Source organism: Pseudoliparis swirei, chromosome 24 (genome assembly GCF_029220125.1).
Source record: "Pseudoliparis swirei isolate HS2019 ecotype Mariana Trench chromosome 24, NWPU_hadal_v1, whole genome shotgun sequence".
NCBI classification, from domain to species: Eukaryota; Metazoa; Chordata; class Actinopteri; order Perciformes; family Liparidae; genus Pseudoliparis; species Pseudoliparis swirei.
The window spans coordinates 8,876,097-8,901,730 of NC_079411.1; the positions used below are offsets into that span (position 1 = coordinate 8,876,097).

General features: G+C 41.4%; 1 protein-coding gene across 1 annotated transcript in view; it reads right to left on the reverse strand.

The window, feature by feature from the left end:
• cpt1a2b (carnitine palmitoyltransferase 1A2b) overlaps positions 1-24,739 on the reverse strand; it is a 47,659-nt gene extending 22,920 nt beyond the window's left edge. The window contains exons 1-3 of the mRNA XM_056408692.1: positions 24,651-24,739; positions 17,433-17,575; positions 8,499-8,638 (exon numbers count right to left, since the gene is read on the reverse strand). Of these exons, the coding sequence (XP_056264667.1) occupies positions 8,499-8,638; positions 17,433-17,573 (281 nt within the window). The 5' untranslated portion in view covers positions 17,574-17,575; positions 24,651-24,739. The remainder of the gene's footprint in view (positions 1-8,498; positions 8,639-17,432; positions 17,576-24,650) is intronic.
• Positions 24,740-25,634: the final 895 nt, after the last annotated feature.

The following is a 25,634-nucleotide window of genomic DNA, read 5'->3' on the forward strand; positions in this document are numbered from 1 at the left end:
TTTGTCAAAAAAAATACGACAACCCTGCTTTTTTCATTATACTTTAAATATAATTATTTTATTTTGGATTATGTATGTGGATATATATATATATTTATATACACACAATTTAAAATAAAATAATCATACACATATAATTGAATTAATATTGTGTACAAAATAAAAATATGTATTTATATTGTTTATACATATTTAGATTATATTTGAATATGTATATATAATAAATATGTTATATACATACATGTATATTTATATACATGTATGTATATATAGTTATATTACACATGTAATTGCAAACAATTCGGTCAAAAGTAAAAAGACACCATGAGTTCAACGTTAAAATGTAATTAAAATATTAATTTATGAATCTTAACCCTCAGTCAAACTGATGTAACGTTATCTGTGAATAAATAATAAACTCTTTGTGCTCGTTAGATCTTCCAAACCTCATTATATCTCATGTTTAGCCGCTACGGAGACGTCAGAGCCAGCGGAGCATTTGAAAAAGTCCTGCCGACATCAGGCTCCTCTCGGCGGCCACACAGCGCGCTGACCGCCCGGCGGAGCAGAGCTCAGTGGTCCCGCGAGCAGAACCTCAAATCTACGGCGCAGATCTTTATTAGGCTGAATCATAACAAACCGACCACAGATTTAATTTTTAAACTACTAACTTCTCGCCTGAAAACATCATAAAATTACATTCCGTGACTCAACAACAGTAGTATTTATAAAAAGTCAACTATGTTATTTTCTCCTCCGCTATTGTTTCCGGTTGCTGGTGAAATGCATTCTGGGATATCGGCCGGCCAGAGTACGCACAAGTCTCCTCTGATGCATCCTCCGGAAAGTGGGAGGATCAAGTCACATCCGGGCGTTTTGACCGTGCTTTGCGAGAAGCGAACTTTGAATTGGAACATGTACTCGGGCTGAGACTGATGACGAGACACGAGTCACGAGGACACAAGTAGAGGAAAGTACACACAAGAACGCATATTGAGAAACGCCAAGAGTGTCGTGTGTGTGTCGATGGTGTTGTAAGTACACAATTAGGGAAGTAGGCGAGAGTTCAAGTGCAGGTACCACACCCTCGCTGCAACAGAGTGGCTCATGCCTGTCTGGGTTTGTTCGGACCGGCCCCCCCCTCCTCCTCCTCCTCCTCCTCCTCCCCCCCCACCAGAATCTGACAGCGTGGAATTTTTAAAGTGGCGCCGTCGCCTTCAGCTGGCAGCACATTGAAAAAACGGAGCGCAAGCTACACTCATGACACACCTGCAAACTCATGAGGGGGGAACGGTGACACCGGGGGGAGGGGGGGGGGGGTCATAAACACTTGAGGTAGATATATACTTTATTAATCCCCATGGGGAAATTTGTCAAATAGATTGTTGATTATTATTGACTATTGTTGATTGTTCTGACCACCATTCTAAACTCATCCAAAAACTGTTTCGGTAATAATAATTTACAGAACAATAGGTCCTCCTCGGGCGCTTATAATAATAATAACAAATATACATAGTCATTATAAATAAGATGGTGAGTCATTCATGAACCAACTTCCTTTATTATCCTGAATAAGTCTTCAAGGACTCGTGAGCTCTGCTGTTCCTCGAGTCTGAGCCTCGAGTCTGAGCCTCGAGTCTGAGCCTCGAGTCTGAGCCTTGAGTCTGTTCGGCCTCTACCTGGTTGTCACGACAACACTACAACTTTGATACGATACCTGCCAGAAATATCATGATACCAGAATTTTATACAATTCTATGAATACGATATGATACCACAAATACAATACTGGTATATTTATCTATAATAGTAATAAATAAAACTCATTTGGTTCATTTTTTACCAGCTTGTTCCTGAACAGCTTTTTGAACACTTCAGGCCAGTCACAGCGCCGACGGGCTGATATCTGTGGAGCGTGAGCGCGCGGCGCGATGGAGGGAACCGACGGGGTCGCTTCCATTTCTGCAGAATGTGAACGTCCGAGATGCCGGACAAACGTTTTGAGAATGTAAACCTTCGTAAAATGAATGTCTGCAATTTACGAGAACCTAAAAGTTGTCGTTTCCATCTATACAGACGACGACATTTACTTTTAAATCAACCTTTAAAAAGCTCCAACGTGGCAATGCCAAGACGCCAATTTGTGGATATTTGAACTTCCAGCCGATTGTGAATGTCTCGACAAAAAAGAAAAGAGAAGCCATCTCCATCTTTAAAAATAAGTATGTTTCCAATAACTTGAATGGGGTTGTGCGAGGTACTTATTCAGAGTAGATGTATACAGTAGATGTCAGACCCCAGTTTATAGAAACAAGACAGGGAGGAAAAAAACACAACATCAGTTTATGTCTACTCTATATTTAGAATGTTTTTATTCGTCGGAGAGGATGTGAAGCCGGTCTTTACTCTCTATTCAGAGCTGCCAGACTCCTGTTAGTGTGTGTTGTGTTAATGTGTGACTTAAAGGGTACCTGTAGCCCAAAACAACAACGTGCTACATCCATTAGGCGCATAAAATAAATCATATTTTCCCCGCCGCTATTGTCAACAAGTCACGCATAGCCCGAGGCTTTACATTTCTTTGTCAACATTCCGAGTCCGTGAACGCTCCAGTGCGCAGACATATTGCCAGTTATTTACTCATGTCAGAGGTCACTATGACGTAGAGTCGTTGAAAGGAATTCAGCCAATCCGGAGCCACTTCTACACGCGTTGCTTCTTGGGATAGATCGGTGGCCTCAAACCAGTTCACGTCTGGAGTTCACGCCAAGATGGCGCAGTGCAAGGCGTTCGGTTGTCTAAATAATAAACGGACTCACAAGATTAAAAAGTTATTTTGCGTGCCCAAACCTAGTACAGAGGAAAAGAAGGTGCTCGCGAAGAAGTGGCTGCACAATTTAGGAACCGGGCATACTTTAAAAACATTTACATTCAGCAGAAACTCCGTGGTATGTGAAGATCACTTCGATCCAGATTGCTATGAGAGAAACATGCAAGCCGAAATGTTGGGATATCAGGCCCGGACCAAGTTGAAGAATTACACAATCTATATGGTCAAAATCAATGGAGATACTGCTAATGCCACGATACACGGGCAGCGGACGCGGCCTTATTCGATATACCGCGGCCTCCATGGTGCGCGGCCTACTGAGACCGCTATATAAAGTATGGGCTTCTTAGTCTATGCTAAAGGATCATCATAATCATGGGCGATAGTATGCAGGCAAATGTTAGGCCTCTCGCTTATGGGAGAATAAAGGTGAATATATTCAGAATATTAGTAATAATCACACCAACTCTGGTGATCGCAAATTAGCCTACATGAAACAACTGGCAAACTTACCGATTTGACAGTTCTCCTCGGTGCAGGCCCCCGAACATGTCGGCCGATCATTGCATCAATGAAAGACATCTCCAGCGCTGGCTTATGCGCGATGTAGCTATCAAGCTCACTCTTTTGTGTGAAGCAGATGAGGTCTAATGACACTATATCATCGGACATAAGTTCGTGCTCTTTACAACAAATGCACTCTGTCTGTTTTTTGTGGCACACATTTCCACAACTGCACCAAACGTCCGCCGACTTGCGTGCACGGTCCGCACGGTGAAGCATCTGGAGCCAGCGGTCCTTCGGCATCAACTTCATCAGAATCATCGCTATCATCGCTGTCACAATTCACTAAATGGGGATAGTCTGCTTTTAAAGGTTCAAACAAGTATCCAGTTGCTGAATCAGACAATCTTTCATCGTCCATATTATCAATCTCTCAGCATTTGTTTGCGAGCGCTCGACGTTGTTTATATTGGTATCTGAACACATCCGCTGTGGCTGGCTGTCGATCTATCAACGATCTGACGTCACACCACCCGCGACATATTCAAGCTCCAGTGCAATGTCGCATGTCGGAGTTGAGGACTTTGAACAGCCTAAACTACGTATTGTTATTGAATACTGGACCGTCAGTGCATGAATAACCTTTAGAAACACATTATCTTTTGATCTGGCTACATATTCGCTTTCACTACAGGTACCCTTTAAGGGAAACTAAATATTCCGTTAAAATGCATTCATTCAACACTTCATCAACGTTGTCAGTCAATCAGAAAATCTGTGATTTTTTTTGCTTCCTTATTTATAATTATTTTAACTAACTGCTTACATTTTTTTATTTTTGTGTTTCCTTATGGCCCTTCTTGGCCAGATGCATGGTTAATTTTTACTTTATTTGTACTCATTTTTATGTTTTATTATTATTATTCATTCTTACTTTTGAAGGTTGTATTTGTGTAAAAAATACCTAAATAAAATATAAAGTATAAAAAAATAAAACTTATTTATAATGTAACATGGTGGGTTCCTCATTAAGTTAGGGATCCATCAATATCGGAACATAAATGGTTCAAACATCAGTGACCATACAATTAAATTACATTAAATGTCATTTTAGCTGACAGTTAAATACAATAATAATTCTATATTTATAAGCTGCATACATTATACAGTAGAACCTAATTCTCTATTTACACTGTTTCTGTGTTTATTATTTCAATAATAAACAACAATTCAGTCAACGCACAACTCTGTATTTTACTGGTTACATTTTGCTTTACACGCAGTGACGCAAACAGCTTGTTGACTAAACACCGGCGCCGCAGCGGTCGACCGTATCCACCGACCGCCGGGACACGGGGACATTTGGACAAAAAAAGTGTCGTCGGTGACTCAGTAATTTAACGGGAGTCAAAACAGCTTCTTGCCAACGGACAGAAAGCCAGAATCACAGAAACATCAGATATAAATTAAACTCCCACACGCCTTCTTTACGGTGATAACGGTGTGCAATAAAAAATAAAAAAACATAATATTGATTTAGAGATCTTGTCGCGGTGGTCTGACTGGAGCCGTTTAGAAGCCACACAGTCGGCGTTTCTCAATTCAAAGTACACCGAGTACAGACTTGTGTTCTTTTGGAGTCTGGACTTGGGAGTCCAGACTCCGGAGGACGGGAGGACGGTCTTTCTGCGATTGGAACAGCAGCTGACTTGATGACGTCACCACATCAGCTGTTCTTGCTCATGAGTTTACTCCAATTATTCACTGTAAATTATTTTTTACAGTTAAAAAAAAAATGACAACCCTGCTTTTTTCATTATACTTTAAATATAATTATTTTATTTTGGATTATGTATGTGGATATATATAGATGTATATATATATAAATATATATAAATTTATATACACACAATTTAAAATAAAATAATCATACACATATAATTGAATTAATATTGTGTACAAAATAAAAATATGTATTTATAAATATTTAGATTATATATGAATATGTATATATAATAAATATGTTACATACATACATGTATATTTATATATATATATATGTATGTATATATAGTTATATTACACATGTAATTGCAAACAATTCGGTCAAAAGTAAAAAGACACCATGAGTTCAACGTGAAAATGTAATTAAAATATTAATTTATGAATCTTAACACTCAGTCAAACTGATGTAACGTTATCTGTGAATAAATAATAAACTCTTTGTGCTCGTTAGATCCTCCAAACCGAATTATATCTCATGTTTAGCCGCTACGGAGACGTCAGAGCCAGCGGAGCATTTGAAAAAGTCCTGCCGACATCAGGCTCCTCTCGGCGGCCACACAGCGCGCTGACCGCCCGGCGGAGCAGAGCTCAGTGGTCCCGCGAGCAGAACCTCAAATCTACGGCACAGATCTTTATTAGGCTGAATCATAACAAACCGACCACAGATTTAATTTTTAAACTACTAACTTCTCGCCTGAAAACATCATAAAATTACATTCCGTGACTCAACAACAGTAGTATTTATAAAAAGTCAACTATGTTATTTTCTCCTCCGCTATTGTTTCCGGTTGCTGGTGAAATGCATTCTGGGATATCGGCCGGCCAGAGTACGCACAAGTCTCCTCTGATGCATCCTCCGGAAAGTGGGAGGATCAAGTCACATCCGGGCGTTTTGACCGTGCTTTGCGAGAAGCGAACTTTGAATTGGAACAAGTACTCGGGCTGCGACTGATGACGAGACACGAGTCACGAGGACACAAGTAGAGGAAAGTACACACAAGAACGCATATTGAGAAACGCCAAGAGTGTCGTGTGTGTTTGTCGATGGTGTTGTAAGTACACAATTAGGGAAGTAGGCGATAGTTCAAGTGCAGGTACCACACCCTCGCTGCAACAGAGTGGCTCATGCCTGTCTGGGTTTGTTCGGACCGGCCGATGATGATGATGATCCTCCTCCTCCTCCTCCTCCTCCTCCTCCCCCCCCCCCCCCCCCACCAGAATCTGACAGCGTGGAATTTTTTAAGTGGCGCCGTCGCCTTCAGCTGGCAGCACATTGAAAAAACGGAGCGCAAGCTACACTCATGACACACCTGCAAACTCATGAGGGGGGAACGGTGACACCGCGGGGGGGGGGGGGGTTATAAACACTTGAGGAAGCCTCAAGTGTTTATAACTACTGTCTATAGATAGATATATACTTTATTAATCCCCATGGGGAAATTTGTCAAATAGATTGTTGATTATTATTGACTATTGTTGATTGTTCTGACCACCATTCTAAACTCATCCAAAAACAGTTTTGGTAATAATAATTTACAGAACAATAGGTCCTCCTCGGGCGCTTATAATAATAATAATAACAAATATACATAGTCATTATAAATAAGATGGTGAGTCATTCATGAACCAACTTCCTTTATTATCCTGAATAAGTCTTCAAGGACTCGTGAGCTCTGCTGAGCCTCGAGTCTGAGCCTCGAGTCTGAGCCTCGAGTCTGTTCCTCGAGTCTGAGCCTCGAGTCTGAGCCTCGAGTCTGAGCCTCGAGTCTGTTCCTCGAGTCTGAGCCTTGAGTCTGTTCCTCGAGTCTGAGCCTTGAGTCTGAGCCTCGAGTCTGAGCCTCGAGTCTGAGCCTTGAGTCTGAGCCTTGAGTCTGTTCGGCCTCTACCTGGTTGTCACGACAACACTACAACTTTGATACGATACCTGCCAGAAATATCATGATACCAGAATTTTATACAATTCTATGAATACGATATGATACCACAAATACAATACTGGTATATTTATCTATAATAGTAATAAATAAAACTCATTTGGTTCATTTTTTACCAGCTTGTTCCTGAACAGCTTTTTGAACACTTCAGGCCAGTCACAGCGCCGACGGGCTGATATCTGTGGAGCGTGAGCGCGCGGCGCGATGGAGGGAACCGACGGGGTCGCTTCCATTTCTGCAGAATGTGAACGTCCGAGATGCCGGACAAACGTTTTGAGAATGTAAACCTTCGTAAAATGAATGTCTGCTATGTACGAGAACCTAAAAGTTGTCATTTCCATCGATACAGACGACGACATTTACTTTTAAATCAACCTTTAAAAAGCTCCAACGTGGCAATGCCAAGACGCCAATTTGTGGATATTTGAACTTCCAGCCGATTGTGAATGTCTCGTCAAAAAAGAAAAAAGAAGCCATCTCCATCTTTAAAAATAAGTATGTTTCCAATAACTTGAATGGGGTTGTGCGAGGTACTTATTCAGAGTAGATGTATACAGTATTTGTCAGACCCCAGTTTGTCACGACGCTATTAGAGTGGACCCAAAAGCACGACTCAGACAGGAGTAACAAAGATGACTGTCTTTGTTTGGAAACAGGCTGGGTCAAAACCAGGAGATCAGTCGAAGAAGCAAACAAGTCCAAAAAGGGGCGGGGCAGAGAATCAGAGGTCAGGGCAGGCAGGTCAGGAATATACTCAAATAACGCTGGAGAACATGGCCCGAAAACACAAGACAAACTGGCAGAGGACAAGTGGAAGTGAGGGAGCTAAATAGTGAGGGACTAATGAGGGGAGGGGCTGCAGGTGAGAAGGGCGTGAGGACCAGGTGAAGGGAATGAGGGACTAACGAGGTGATCAGAGGCAGGTGAGGGGAGTTGGACTGACGAGATGGTGTGACAGGATGAAAACAACTATTACAAAAAGGAAGGCGTGGAGCTAAACTGTTACACAGTTTATAGAAACAAGATAAGGAGGAAAAAACACAACATCAGTTTATGTCTACTCTATATTTAGAATGTTTTTATTCGTCGGAGAGGATGTGAAGCCGGTATTTACTCTCTATTCAGAGCTGCCAGACTCCTGTTAGTGTGTGTTGTGTTAATGTGTGACTTAAGTGTGTTAAGGGTGAGGCCGGAGTCACACATTTACACACACTAACCGAGTGAGGCGGCGGTAGACCGGCAGCTCTGTGAATAGTCTGGTAGCCGCTGGATGAAGCAGCGTAGAGAGCGGCTTCAGAAAGAGTCGTCCGATGAATAAAGATGTTAAAAAAATACCAAACACCGAAATCGATATTGATTTTACGATAAAGCATATCATACAACCCCGATTAAAACGAAACAATCCCTTCAGAAAGGTGACGGCAGTGGTCCCCGCGGTGTACCTGAGTGGCAGGTGTTGCTGGATCATCTTGATGAGCCCCATGCTGGGATCCGAGCGCATGTACATGGTGGCCAGGATCGCTATGACGACAAAGAGCCAGGAGGACGGGCTGGCCGGGTACACTCCCTTGATCACCCCGTTCTGGAACCACAGAAGAAGAAACAACTTTAACACTGAGGTTCTTATTTAGAGTATCTGGTTAAGACTGAGCAAACTTTTGTTTTTAAGAACTCTTTACATTTCCTCTTGTGTAGCTTGAAGGTTTTTCCAACTCAAATGTATGACGACAGCACGTATTTAATCAGGGTTCATACACCTCTTGACCAATGGGTTTCCACGACTTCTCCACGACTAAACATTTTGTGAAATCTCGGTGTATACGCGATAGTGGATTATCCCTGAGCTACTGTTGCTATGGTCACCGAACTTCTCAGTTATGCTACGTTCACACCAAAAGCGACGCCATTTGTTGCGTCGCCCCAAAACGCGTCAGTTTACTCGATCATTTGCCGTATTCACGCCATACGCGTTGCAACGCTCTGTGAGGGGCGGGGCTTATCTCCGTGGCTTGCCTCCGTAAAAACCTTTATCATCTCCTTCATCCACCACGAAGAACTAACCACTAGTTCTGCTTGATGTTTGTTGAGGACATCCCTCACACGTCTGAACATTAATATATATTGATTAGAGATGCACCGATCAGGTTTTTTGGTGCCGATCACCGATCACTGAAATCAGTATCTGCCGATCCGATAATACCGATCACCGATCACGGTGTCGATTGAAGCATTCTATTCATTGTGTAGCATTATTGCCTAGGACTATGAGGAAATACATATATAAAGCAACTCAAACATTAAAGAAATTACAGATTTCTTTAAACATTTAGGACTTTTACTTTGAAAAATGTCCTAATTGATACATTACAATTGTTTGATTGCTATTGTAGGGGATTTCAGATATGTATGGAACACATCTGCATTATTCATTTCCTGGAACTCTTGGGGAAATCTATAAACAGGACTTTTTTTAACATACAAAAGTCTGACTTATTTTTATAAACTCTTCCTTGGTCCAGTAAAAATGTTTTAATGTTAGCATAATTTAAGCTAAATCTCAGAAACAATCTCTAAAGATACAAAATCAGTTCATTGTTTACTTTTATATGTTAGTGTTTGATTTGTCGACATCTTATTTTGATAAACGGATGTTGTTTCACGTGGTTCTTTCCGCTAACTTGTTGTGCACCGACAGATATGCTAGAGAGGTTCAGGTCATTTATGTTCGCTTTCTCTCATTCCAGGCTTCCTGATTGTTTTCACCTGTCATCACACCTGTCTCCTATGCTCATCAGTGTCAGCCCCGCCCCTGATTGGTCCCACCTGTGTCTTGTTACCATGTGCTTAAATTCCCCTGTCTCCCAGTGTTCCTTGTCAGTTCGTCTGGTCTTTTGCCATGATCAGGTCGGGTTATGTTATGCTCTTGAAAAGTTTTTGATCCCTCACTACGTGAGCGCTTTCATTTTGTTCACTGCAGAACCGAAAAATAAAGTACTTACAAATACTTTATCTCTGTCTCCCGGGTCGTGCAATTGGGTCCTACTTCCTAAGTGTCTGAGATCGTAACATAACTTTATCAAAACCCTCGCGCGCTCCCGATCGAATGTGTTTACCGTGAGCATCAGTCTCTAGGGGCAGACATGTGAGAGTCGGCTGAGTCGACCCAGAGATTCAACTCGGGGGACGGGGACGCCGCTCGGTGGTGAGGATCCCCTCGTGGACCTCTCACTCTGCGGCCCTCGCCGGGCGCATCGTCTCCGTTACGATGCGCAGCGATTGAAACGTCTCTGATAGTTTTTCTCGCAGATGTTACGTCATCTGATCGGCCGTTTTGATCGGCCGTTTTGAGAATGCCGATCAAAACCGATAATGGGAATATCGGCCGATATGGATCAGCGCCGATCAGATCGGTGCATCCCTAATATATATATATATATACACATTAATATATATATATAAAAGCTCGGTCACTTTCACCGATGAAGTTACTGTTACGTCTGAAAGACTTCCGCTTCCAGCGCTACGAGAGCGGAACATCTAAACGTTGTTATTGTGTTCATAACATTATAATATATGTTATTGTGTTCATAACATTATATATATAATATGTTATTGTCTTCATAACATTATATATATAATATATGTTATTGTGTTCATAACATTAGATATAATATGTGTTATTGTGTTCATTACATAATATATGTTATTGTCTTCATAACATTATATATATATGTTATTGTCTTCATAACATTATATATAATATGTGTTATTGTGTTCATAACATTATATATATATAATATATGTTATTGTGTTCATAACATTATATATATAATATGTGTTATTGTGTTCATAACATTATAATATATGTGATTGTGTTCATAACATTATTATATATAATATATGTTATTGTGTTCATAACATTATAATATATAATATATGTGATTGTGTTCATAACATTATTATATATAATATATGTTATTGTGTTCATAACATTATAATATATGTGATTGTGTTCATAACATTATTATATATAATATATGTTACTGTGTTCATAACATTATATATATAATATGTTATTGTCTTCATAACATTATATATATAATATATGTTATTGTGTTCATAACATTAGATATATAATATGTGTTATTGTGTTCATTACATTATAATACATTATATATATAATATGTGTTATTGTGTTCATAACATTATATAATATATGTTATTGTGTTCATAACATTATATATATATATAATATATGTTATTGTGTTCATAACATTATATATATAATATGTGTTAATTACATTATAATTAGGGCTGGGCACGTTAAAACGCGTTAATCGTGCGTTAACGCAGCACTTAATTAACGCTGACAATTATTTTATCGCGCATTAACCTATGTTTTTTTTATTTTTTATAATTTATTTTTTTTATTTTTTATAATTTTTTTAGACAATACATAGACATAACACCTAGAGGACTATAAACAATGCAGACGACAAAACAATGGACATAACATCATGAAGTCAGAGTATTTGTGGGGGAAAAAGAATCTCAACAAATGACGGCAGGTATGAGACGCCCTCAAGACACACATCACACGGAGAATACACGAGCTGGATGAAAAGGAGAGGACTGCAAAGCGACAGCTTCACAACGTGCACCCTGTTGCTCTCATGGGGACGACTGGACATCGGGTGACCAGACGTCCAGTTTTCCCCGGACATGTCCTGCTTTTGAGCCCTAAAAAATGCGTCCGGCAGGGATTCCAAAAACGTCCGGGATTTTGCTTCGTCGGATATTTGTTTTTCTCTGGGTTTTCATAAACTCGTATTTACCCCTGACAAGTTTTGGAAATGGTATCTCCCTTCTTACGTGAGCTCTGACGGTTTAGAGGACAGTCATTGGTCGACCGATCTCAGGGTTGCCAGATACACGATAATTATCCTCCAAATTCAACCATTTTGAGCCTTTGGTACGATACTTCACCATCTCCAATCTGGCAACACGGAGCACCTCGCCGCCTCCGCTAGTTCATTGTTGTTTGTGCGGCATGCTATACACTACAACCTGGACAAAGGGAATACATATGTGAGAATGCTGTTCATTGACTACAGTTCAGCATTCAATACCATCATCCCCTCCAGACTCGTCTCGAAGCTCGTGGACCTGGGACTAAGCACCTCCCTATGCAAATGGGTCTTCGACTTCCTGACGGGGAGGCCACAGGTGGTGAGAATCGGTGACCGCACCTCATCTACAGTCATCACCAACACAGGCACCCCCCAGGGCTGTGTGCTCAGCCCCCTCCTGTTCTCCTTGTTCACACATGACTGTGTAGCTACGCACAGCTCCAACCTCATTGTCAAGTTTGCTGATGACACAACCATTGTGGGCCTCATCACTGGCAATGATGAGTCAGCCTCCAGAGAGGAGGTTGCTACCCTGACTACATGGTGTCAGGATAATAGCCTCTCTCAACATCAGCAAGACAAAGGAGATGATTGTGGACTTTAGGAGACGGCAGGTGGAGGAGCACGCACCCCTGCATATCAACGGTTCTGCAGTGGAAATGGTCAGCTGCTTCAGGTTCCTCGGGGTCAACATCAGCAACGACCTCACCTGGTCTGCTCACACAGACAAGGTGGTCAAAGCGGCCCGGAAGCGCCTCTTCTTCCTGAGGAGACTGAAGAAGTTTGGCATGGATTCAGTCATCCTCACCAATTTCTACAGATGCACAATAGAAAGCATCCTGACTGGGTGCATCACAGTGTGGTATGGGAGCTGCACAGCCAAGGACCGCAAGGCCCTACGCAGTGTGGTCAGGACTGCGGAGTTCATCATCGGTAGGGAGCTCCCAGCCCTGCAGGACACATACCACACGATGCCTCAGGAAGACTGGCAGGATCCTAAAGGACTGCCATCATCCAGCCTTCAGCCTGTTCACCCCGCTGCCTTCTGGAAGGCGGTACCGTATCATCCGGTCTCGCACACAGAGACTGGAGAACAGTTTCTTCCGAGAGCCATCAGGCTGCTCAATGGACACTGACACACGATCGACACTTTTGCACTCGACACTTTACACTCGTCACTTTACATACACTGTCACTTTCAGCCTTGTACTTACACTTACACTTTCTATTGCACTACCTGCTTTCACTTCCTGCTACTCCCATTTGTCTGTAGTCTAGTTATTATGTGTATTATATGTATATATGTTAGTATTATGTTCAGAGTTCTTGTACAGTGTGTATGTCATGTTATGTTATGTTATATTATGTTAGGCTATGGTAGTTGTTGTGTGGTGCCTTGTCCTAAGAATTTCAGTGCCCAGTCTGACCCTGTGTCATTCTGTGTATCTGACAATAAAAGACTTGACTTGACAACCAGCGTCGCCGCTCCCATAATGCACTACGCGCTGTGCGTAGGGCACAAAGTCCTGAGGGGGCTCCACAAAATAGGCAACTAAAAAATCCTCAGTTATAATGCCGATATTATTTCAGTCTAGAAATATTAGGCACCTTTTAGGCATGTATATCACAAAACAGGCAGAACAAGAGAGATGTTTAATCTCAGCACCCTGAGACGAAGTGTCCTCTTTTTCACAAACTCAAATCTGGTCACCCTACTGGACATCACTCGGTAACCACAATGACCTCGGAGTGACTGTGCATTATATTGATGAGAAGTGGGCGCTGCATTCACATGCCCTGACTGATGAAAACAGAGGAGACACATGATGCTGAAACGTGCGCGGGACACTTTACTGAAGTTGCACAGCAGTGGAATGTGACAAATAAAGTCACCACACTGAGCAGATAGAGCACCAGAGATGATCGCTGCTGCGAGACGACTGCCTTTGATCATGTCCCTGCTTCAGTCTCCAGCGCTCTGTCACAGTGTCTCTGCATAACAGTGCATTTGACAATGTCCTGACAGATTTTATGGCACTTTAGTTCATATGGCAGAACATTTAAAATAAGTGTCAAGTTCTAGGAATTGACAAACTGCACTGAAAGTGTTTTCTGGTGTCTCTAACAGGGACAACACATGTTATGGCACTTTCATTCATATGGCAGAACATTTCAAATAGAAGTGCGCTATACACTACTTTTGAATGAATTATTGGATTTTGCGTATACAAATGCGATTAATCGCGATTAATCAGGGAAATCATGCGATTAATCGCGATTAAAAATTTTAATCGTTGCCCAGCCCTAATTATAATATATGTTATTGTGTTCATAACATTATTATATATAATATATGTTATTGTGTTCATAACATTATAATATATAATATATGTGATTGTGTTCATAACATTATTATATATAATATGTTTTTGTGTTCATAACATTATAATATATAATATATGTGATTGTGTTCATAACATTATAATATATGTGATTGTGTTCATAACATTATAATATATAATATATGTGATTGTGTTCATAACATTATATATATATAATATATGTTATTGTGTTCATAACATTATATATATATAATATATGTTATTGTGTTCATAACATTATAATATATGTTATTGTGTCCATAACATTATAATATATAATATATGTTATTGTGTCCATAACATTATAATATATAATATATGTTATTGTGTTCATAACATTATTGTCCGTCTTGTTCTGATTAAACAGCGGCGGGACCCGAGTTGCGAAATTATCGCCTTAAAGTTGAGGGGCGAAAATTGCTCGACTCAAAACGCGCCGCTGTAAACGCGTCGCCCACATTGTGTCGGCCCAAACTCGCCGCCCGGAAAAATGCCGCATCTATCGCAGCCACGCGCGTCTGTACGTTGACTTCGCGGGGGGGGGGAAATTGCGTTGCTTTTGGTGTGTACGTACCATCACTCGCAGCGCAATAAATAAAACAACTTTTCCAGGACTGGAAATAAACATAACAACAACAAAATTCCATGACTTTTCCAGGTTTTCCATGACCGTACGAAGCCGGTTGAACCCAAGACGTTTGATCGGCCGTGACATGTCATGAAACACAGTGCGTGTACATTTCCCCCAAACGGGAACAAAGCATCTTTAAAATTATCTTTGTTAACAAAAACTTGGCGAGAGAAAATTAATTGTTGTGGGTTGACGCTTGTTTTTAAAACACACAAACACACACACAAACACACACACACACACACACACTCATTAACCGCCACATCCCTGTCACCCAGGAGGGGCCGAGCTTCATGTCGGTGCATGTTATGCGGGACACTTTCCTCCCAACATGCACTGGTGGGAATTGACAGCCTGTAATGAGCGGCTCGTGGGCTCACGGACGCAGACGGCATCAAACGCTAAGTATCCCACGCTGTGACGACTGTGACTCTGAGACCATTTTGTGGGTTTTGACACCGTAAATAAAACATGAATTGAGGCTTTTAAAAGATAACGGCCTTACAGTACTCTCTAAATCTTTAAATATTTAAATAAATAGATACATTTACGTTAGCTTAAATCCTCTGTTTGCAAATACTATTGTGGCGGCGCTAGAAATAGCCTAAAAATAGAACAATGTGTTTTGGTGTCCAGTATCCCATGACGACCAAAAGAAAAAGAAGATGCTTGTCCCGTCACCATGACGACGTGTCCAGCCCGCGCCTCCCCTCGCGGTACCGACCGACTCACACGTCAAATATACTTAACGATATGAATGAAATAAAACAACATCAATTGGATGCGAGGTTTGACGAAATTAAGATAAATATATCAAATTTGAGGACAAGCACACACACACACACACACACATTACATCACACGTCATTTAGCTGAAGCTTTTATCCAAAGCGATTTACAATAAGTGAATCAACCATGAGAACAAACTCAGAACAACAAGAATCAAGAAAGTAACATTTCTACAAGAAAGTCAAACTACAAAAGAAAAAAAAGCAATTCAAGTGCCACTGAAGTACACACACACACACACACACACAGACACATGGACACACACACAGACACACACACACAGACACAGAGACACACACACACAGACACACCCCAGACACAGAGACACACACAGACACAGACACACCCCAGACACAGAGACACACACACACACAGAGACACACAGACACAGACACACACACACACACACACAGAGACACACAGACACACCCCAGACACAGAGACACACACACACACAGAGACACACAGACACAGACACACACACACACACACAGACACACACAGACACATGGACACACAGACACAGACACACACCACAGACACATGGACACACACACACAGACACAGACACAGAGACACACACACACACAGACACAGAGACACACAGACACAGACACACACCACAGACACATGGACACACACACACAGACACAGACACAGAGACACACCACAGACACATGGACAGACACAGACACATGGACACACAGACACACACACACACAGACACACACCACAGACACATGGACACACACACACACACACACCACAGACACATGGACACACACAGACACAGACACATGGACACACAGACACACACCACAGACACATGGCCACACACACAGACACACAAACACACCACAGACACATGGACACACACACACACACAAACACAGAGACACACACACCACAGACCAGGGTTTTTCCTGGGTCAAAATGGGTCTTCGGTGCTCCTAAAAAATGTCCATCTATTCACACACGTCGGGCTGTTGAGTGATCAGCAGCTGGCCGCTCTGTCAAGTCGCGCACCTCACAGTTGCGTATTGATCAGACAAGAAGACACGCTTATCAACTCCAGTGTTTCCCCTACCATTATAACAGGGTGAAATCTGACCACCCGTCACCCTGTAATTTTCGTCTACCCCCCCCCCGTCAACACTTATCGGCTCACGCGACAGAGCGATGCGCGCGCCGGCATCGAAGCTCTGCCGTGATGCGCGCACATGTCCGCGCACACGGGTGAGTACACGCTCACTAGCGCCAGAGCTCCGATGCCGGCGCACACAGGTGAGCACACCTCAGTGTTAAATTAAGCTCAGGGCACCAACATGGCTAGCGGCACTAGTCCCGCCCCCCTGAAGCTGTAAACCTAGGGGAGACAATCAACTCGATTACTATTGATCCAAACAGAACGAGGGTTCGGCTGTAGCCTCCTTGAAACATGCTATTGAGAACATATTTGCTGACATGCACCTGATGAACAGTTATTATTTTTTTTTCATCGCGGATGTTTTTTTGCCTTAGGCCCTCGGGATTTGTCATAGGCGTTCGGGAAAAAGGCTTAGGCGCGCGCCCAAATTTTCTCTATGCAGGAAAAACCCTGCAGACACATGGACACACACACACACACACCACAGACACATGGACACACACACACACACTGCTCACCCTCAGGCGGCTGAATCTTTTCTTCCAGGATCTCACTCCGGACTGGTAGATCTGGTTCAGGGCCTGGTAGGACAGCCGCAGGTCAATCCCCTCCGGCGTGATGGTGAACTGGAACGCCACCGCCTGGTGGGCCTCCGCCATCGCTATGGAAACACGAGATGCAAAAAAATGTTTTACAAAAATGTAAACACCAATATCACTTCTCGTATTGAAAAGGTTACCGCGAGGTCTGGATGTGATCACGTCTCTCCGAGACCCTCGAGTGTAAACGACCGCCGCTCTGGAGAATCAGAGGCTTTCTGAGAGAGAAAGTCGCAGGTGTTCGGAGACACATCCGACAAGAAGCAACTCAACATGAAAGTTCCTCATAGTAACAATAAAATAGTGATGAATCATTTGCAGACGGCGCATTCCTTTCCGGGACTGTGGCATTGAGTCGACTATAAGCAGGATTTAATGAGGGCTCTATCGCCGGTCTCTCTTTGTACAGCGATTCAGTAATTCAACTCGTCAGTGGAATGTCGTCGTCCCGCTGAAGCGACCACACGCCGAGCTGCTCGCGCCGACCGGCGTCACACCGCAGGGTTAAATGGAAAGGATAGTTTGGGGATAATTTGAAACATATTGATAAAACACACACAAAATATTGAGGGTGTAGCCGTGAAATATCCGGTGGAGCGTGCGCCGCGCTTCAGTTGCTGCTCCCCTCCAGCAGGGCGCGGCGACACTGGGCTCGGGGTCAAACTCGTGGGAACTCATTCCTCTTTGTGGCTCTGTGGGCTAATTTATGGTTTGAAATAAAGCACATTTAAACCGCCCTGCTCAGGAAACACGCCGCGCTGCATGCAGTCAGACTAGAGCAGCGTGTCACCGCCGCACGGCGTCCGTGTGATGTACGTCCAGCTCGTCAGGGAAAAATTAAAAGCATTTTAAAAAGCCATCGAAGCCTTCGATAGCTTCCCACCCGGGATCTCTTTTCTCTCGGAGAGCAACAAGCTTCCCCGAGAGCTCTGGGAACGTCTTTTTTCCCCAGTAGGAAAAGCATCCCATGTGTCCCCGTGTCCTCGTATCGGGCGCGTTAGCTCGCCGCTTACTGTGTCACCGAAACACAACGGAGCCTCTTGTTATCAGTGATGGTCCGACTGTGACTAATATAAATGTCGGCTGTAAATAATTGTATGAAAAAAAAAAGGAAAGCTTTGCCTCCAACTAATTTAAGTTTCTACATGTTTTATATACTTGACTTTTCATAACACAGGGATGCTCAATGAAACGTAATTTAATGCCCCTTTACACTACACACAGAACATGAATATACACATATATATATATACATATATATACACATACACGCACGTGCACAGATAGAGCCCTAGTGGTGCTGAAGCACCAGCCCTTTTGCCCTGGATGAGTAAAGTGCCCTTTTTACTGGAGACACATTTTTTTTATTCATCCGTATTTAAGAATAAACGTTACTCTTTCTGTCATCAAGTCCCCCCAAATGTGTTTTAATATCCGACGGGGCATTTATTTGAGTTCTTGTGAGAATTTCGCCTAGACCCGCCCCGCGGCGCTCACGAGCCCCCCCCCCTCCTCCTCCTCCACTTCCTCCTCCGCGCAGTGCTCCTCGCGCCACCGAACGGCTGCACCTCCTTCTCCTCTGACCCGCAGCACCAGACACACAGGTCATGACGGTGTTTGTCCCCTAACGTTGTTTTGTGATAAATCAACCACAACATTAGCGCTGCTGAAAACATGACGTCACAACTGGTCCGACGGTCCCTAAAAAAATAAACAAACAAAAACTCAGTGATTTCAAAGCCTCGTCCAGCTGTTTACTGACGTTAGTTATGTTTAGAGAATAGAGAGAGGAGAGAGAGAGAGAGAAGAGAGAGGGAGAGAGAGAAGAGAGAGAGAGAGAGAGAGAGAGAAGAGAGAGAATTCAGGGGGAAAGAGAGAGAGGGAGAGAGAGAGAAAGAGAGAAAAGAGAGAGAGAGAGAGAGAGAATTCTTATTCCGTTCTATTCAACAGGGGCTAGTCTAGGATTTGCGTGGCCAGACTGAAAAAAAATCATAAGGCCTCTCTTGTTCAGAGGGCCGGGCCAAATGTGGAGGCGGGCCGTATCCGGCCCCCGGGCCTTAGTTTTAGGACCACTGCTCTTGGCTGTTGATGTCTATCAATATCGCCCATTTTGAAAATGACGTAAGAGGGCAATACAGATCCGTGTCAGACCAGCGAGGAGGGCAATATGTGGCTGGCATGACGCCCATTAGCCAATCAGAACGCTTGTACTGTTGTTGCTATCTAATAATTCATCTTTATTCATAAAGAAAATGTAAGCTAGCTGTCTGATGCTGCCCAGAGGAGACGCAAGTCGAGGATGTATTGCATCATCAGTGTATTGCTGCTAATGCTTCAACTCTGTCAGAATTTTTTTTTGGTATTGGGTGCCCTTTTTTGGAGTTTGAGCACCTGCCCCCCAAAATGTCTGTGCACGTGCCTGTACACATATATATATAAATATATACACATATATGTATATATACACATATATATACAGGACTGTCTCAGAAAATTAGAATATTGTGATGAAGTTCTTTATTTTCTGTAATGCAATTAAAAAAACAAAAATGTCATGCATTCTGGATTCATTACAAATCAACTGAAATATTGCAAGCCTTTTATTCTGATTTATTGCTGATTATGGCTTACAGCTTAAGAAAACTCAAATATCCTATCTCTAAATATTAGAATATCATGAAAAAGTATACTAGTAGGGTATTAAACAAATCACTTGAATTGTCTAAGTAACTCGAAACACCTGCAAGGGTTTCCTGAGCCTTGACAAACACTCAGCTGTTATAAATCTTTTTTTACTTGGTCTGAGGAAATATTAAAATTTTATGAGATAGGATTTTAGAGTTTTCTTAAGCTGTAAACCATAATCAGCAATATTAAAAGAATAAAGGCTTGCAATATTTCAGTTGATTTGTAATGAATCAGAATGCATGACATTTTGTTTTAATTGCATTACAGAAAATAAAGAACTTTATCACAATATTCTAATTTTCTGAGACAGTCCTGTATATATATATATACACATATATATATACATATATATGTCTATATATATGCATACATATATATATACAGGACTGTCTCAGAAAATTAGAATATTGTGATAAAGTTCTTTATTTTCTGTAATGCAATTAAAAAAACAAAAATGTCATGCATTCTGGATTCATTACAAATCAACTGAAATATTGAAAGCCTTTTATTCTTTTAATAATGCTGATTATGGCTTACAGCTTAAGAAAACTCAAATATCCTATCTCTAAATATTAGAATATCATGAAAAAGTATACTAGTAGGGTATTAAACAAATCACTTGAATCGTCTAATTAACTCGAAACACCTGGAAACACATTTTCAAATGTTTGATTTTGTTTTGCTGTTATAAATCTTTTTTACTTGGTCTGAGGAAATATTCAAATTTTATGAGATAGGATTTTAGAGTTTTCTTAAGCTGTAAGCCATAATCAGCAATATTAAAAGAATAAAAGGCTTGCAATATTTCAGTTGATTTGTAATGAATCCAGAATAATTGCATTACAGAAAATAAAGAACTTTATCACAATATTCTAATTTTCTGAGACAGTCCTGTATACACACACATATATATATATATATATATATACATACAGGGTTCTTACACATTTTGACCAATGGATTTCCATGACTTTAAACCAAATTTCCATGACCAAACTGAAATCTCGGTACAAACATGAAAAATGTAGAAAATGTTGCCTATTGAGAGCGTATGCCGGTTTATATTATGAGCGTCTTTCTTTAAAAAACATATTAATTATTTCAAACTCGGCGTAAATGAACATGTGATTATAACAAAATGTCCATGTCTTTTCCAAAACTTTTATGATTTAAGTTTTTTCCATAACTTTTCCAGGCCTGGAAATTACCATTTTAAAATTCCATGACTTTTCCAGGTTTTCCATGACCGTACGAACCCTGTATGTGTATATATATATATATATATTAAATTTTATTATACATGGTGTTGTGTAATTTTCACATAGCTGACACTTTTATCCAAAGCGACTTACAATCATGTTACATTCATACGCCGTAGAGAGGGAGCATCTCAGGGTTAAGCGTCTTGCTCAAGGACACATCGACCAGGGCGGGGATTGAACCGCCAACCCCCTGATTGAGAGACGGACCTGCTGACCACTGACCCAGTTAGTTTGTGTTCTAACTTCTGCTCGAGAGCCGCAGAGCGATGACTTGGCTCGGCGTTGTCGTCGTTATCGTCCGTTGCTTGCCAAAAGTAACAGAGCGTTTCCACTTTAAAAAGCTGTTACTAAGCATTTACTATGTATCGAAGGCTCACATAGATTCTCTCTTTAGGGTGTCGTCTGTGTGTGTATGTATGTCAGGGTTCTTACACGATTTGACCAATGGATTTCCATGACTTTAAACCAAATTTCCATGACCAAACTGAAATCTCGGTTTATACATGAAAAAGTGAGAACATTTAGTATTTAAACAATGAGAATTCCAAAGCAAACAGTATACATTAAATGAAACAAATGAATAAGAGACAATATTTTGATTAAAAGAATAAACACTTGCTTCCCGAGCTATGGCCAACGAACTTTCTAGTTAAGGTGCTTTCACTTCAAAAATTGCGCCGCCAGTAAGAGAGCGTATGCCGGCTTATATTTTGAGTCTTTCTTTCAAAAACATATTCATTATTTCAAACTCGGCGTAAATGAACATGTGATTATAACACATTTCCATGACTTTTCCAAAACTTTTGTGATTTAAGTTTTTTCCATGACTTTTCCAGGCCTGGAAATTACCATTTAAAAATGTTATGACTTTTCCAGGTTTTCCATGACCATACGAACCCTGTATGTGTGTGTGTGTGTGTGTGTGTGTGTGTGTGTGTGTGTGTGTGTGTGTGTGCATTCAGCAGATCTCTGTCATCTCTTCCCCCGCCTTCTCTCTCTCTCTCTTTAGAGCCTCTCTTTAGGTTGTTAACTGTGTGTGTGTGTGTGTGTGTGCGTGCGTACACATTCAGCAGAACTATATCATCTCTTCCCCAGCCTTCTCTCTCTCTCTCTCTCTTTAGAGCCGGGCAACTGATTGCTGCATATTTCGCACGTCCCACAGCTATTTCACACAACTGTTGTGTGACTGTGTGTGTGTGTGTTTCTGAATGAAAGAGAGAAAGACTATTCTGTATTTCCTTCTCGTTTATTTTTTGTCCCCTGTGCTTTGGCAACACAGATGTATTTATTTGTCATGCCAATTAAGCAAATGTAAGTTGAGCATTTTTAATTGAGAGAGAGAGAGAGAGAGAGAGAGAGAGAGAGCCCTGCCAAGTGGAGTGCTAATGTTAGTTACCACGATTAGAAACTAACCTAACCAACGGTTGAGTGCGGTCGGCGTTGTGCTCTGCAGACAGTATTGCTGTGTTAACAATAATGTTGATTGATATCCAATTATTATTACTATGACGTCCCCAGATGGATTCATTCATCTTCAATGGCTCATTTATTGTGATTATGCAAAACAGGGATGCACAGAGAGGAAGTGATGTCTGCGTTGGGAAGTTCCCAAAATCAACGCACTTCCCTAGCAGGAAACTATCTGACGATGATTCCAGTCCGGACCCTGAAGGCCACACCTTTACCTTTATGTTGACCACACAAAACCATTGTTTTACAGATCACATGTTATGAAATGTAATGATTTGGTTTATTAGAAAAAATAATGCAGACAATGTACAGAGCTAAAGCAAAGTCACTGCAGACTGTCAACAAAGTTTGTTTTCAATACATGAGTGTAAATATGATTTGAGAGATGTTTGTAAGTTTACTGTACAAAAGGCTAAAAAAGGGATTAAAAGAAGATGTATTTCTATTGTAGGGGTCCAATGATGGAATAATGTTTAAATGGATTTAAGAATGGTGAACTAATTTTTGGTTTTCAAAGGAATTATTTATAAAACAATTCTTGAGAGTTATAAGTGTGATTGAAATGTATTCAGATGGAAGATGTATGTGGATGTATATATATATATATATAAATATATATAGTTTTTTTTCTTTATTTTATATTAATTTTCTGATTTATTTGATATTAATTTAGGATAGGAATATATAAGCATTTTTTGGATTATAAGCATTCATACCTTTTCAGTCTTTCTGTTTTGTATATTGTATAGAAGACTATTGTATTGTATTTGATTGACTGAATAAAAATACACAACAACAACCACACACAACCCCAAACCTACTTCAACCGCAACTTGTACATTAAAGCGAAGAAATAAACCCAATGACATCTAACAACTGTTCTCAAGGTATTTCCATTTTAACATTATTAAACATACACAAGTATAATATATATTAAAAATATAAAAAGCTCATCTTTTTTTCTTTTTTTTACATTTTGGTGCAAAAAAAAGAAGAGAAGAATTAACTGCATGTGTCTAAACAAAAGGGAAATAATCCAGTTCGACTGGATGTTGAAGCGACGAGGCTCTCCGCTCTTCTCAAGGTGAAGACGTGGAGGACCAACAGGTCTGACCTGCCCGAGCGGAACAGCCGGTAGGCCGATATCAAAGCCTACAACAATCAATTAAGACAGGCTCGCGTGCACGCAAAGTTAAGGTTGAATATTCACTTTTAACGACCACGTTGGCCCCTTTAAAGATTATTGTTTATTTAAATTAGTGTGTTTTTGAGTAGTTTGTTTGATCCTTTTTGACCCGCGCGAACTATCCAATAGCTCTAACCTCTGGATATCACGCTATATCCGCCCCTGGGGTGATTGTGGCGCAGTCTGAACCAGTTTAATGGAAACATTCTGCACGACGCCGCCACGCAGCTCTCCATCACCACATCAGCATGCTGACAAATGGACGGAAACAAAACTACAACAGATACTACAAATGTATAAATACATATTTAAATAAGAGCCGGGAACTCAACACACATGTGCACATACTTCTGTCGACGCACAGAGAAGTGCACACTGGGTGTTTGTTGTGTTTTTAGCGCACAATGGTCCATTCATGCTCGGCAACTTCTCCCACACCGCGCCAGGCACAAAATCCCGAAAGGAGCAACATGAATACATTAAAAATGAGTGCCGGATCACGAAAGTCGATTAAATACGATTAAAATGTACCTGAAGTGTCTTTTCGAGGGGTTTCGTCGCCGAGGAGGTCGATTCCGACCCGTCTTAGTACCGCTTCCCTTCTTCTCCAGCCGAGCGCACCAGCGACAGCGAGTTCTTCAAGGGGAAACAAAGATAGTTTGATTAAAAGAGATGAGTCACTCGTAGGATTTATCGTAGTTTAAACATTTGACACACAACAATCTAAATGTTTTTTTCGGGATGAATGGATCAGCGCCGTGATGTATGTAATATAAAATCCAATTTGTTCCAACGAGCTTTGCTTTCGCACCTTTCTTTATACGAAAACACCTCCGGACACTCTGAGTTACCGTCAGAGTGAGAGCTCTTCGTTTTGTCAAAACTGTCTTCAGGAGGCAACAAACAACGGAGCCCCGCCCATTTGTGACACGCACTGTTTTAAAAAAGGAGAAGCGGAACATGCCGGTTTCTCCGGGTTACAACTGTTCGACCTCCGTCGGCAGGCTTTCGTCGTGGCCGCTCCTGTCCTCTGTTTACGGATACCACGGTTTAAACCCGTAACGTGTCCTTTCTGCACCCACGCAAGTATGTAGAGTAAATGTAAAGATGTAACTGACACAAAGCAGACCGGGGGGCGGGGACCACACCCCGTCCCCGTTTCCCTTACCCTCTTGCACAAGAGACACCTTAATACAATGGTGACAATAAAATAAACACAGATCATCAAACCTTCACCCTGCTTGGGAATTGTCATAATGACGTCATGATGCACTTTCACTCAGAACTTTATTCATGCATTGTTTATAGGAAGGGCACACTATTACGACGGGCCCATGGAGCCAGCTATAGTTACCAGTCATGAAGCTCACACGATGGTGTCATCTCCTCCTTGGCACTACACAGTACCAACATACACATTACCAAGCAGGCATTATTACATATAAATATATATAACTATAAATATATATATAGAGGGCGGGGATTGAACTCCTAACCCGCTGATTGACAGATGGA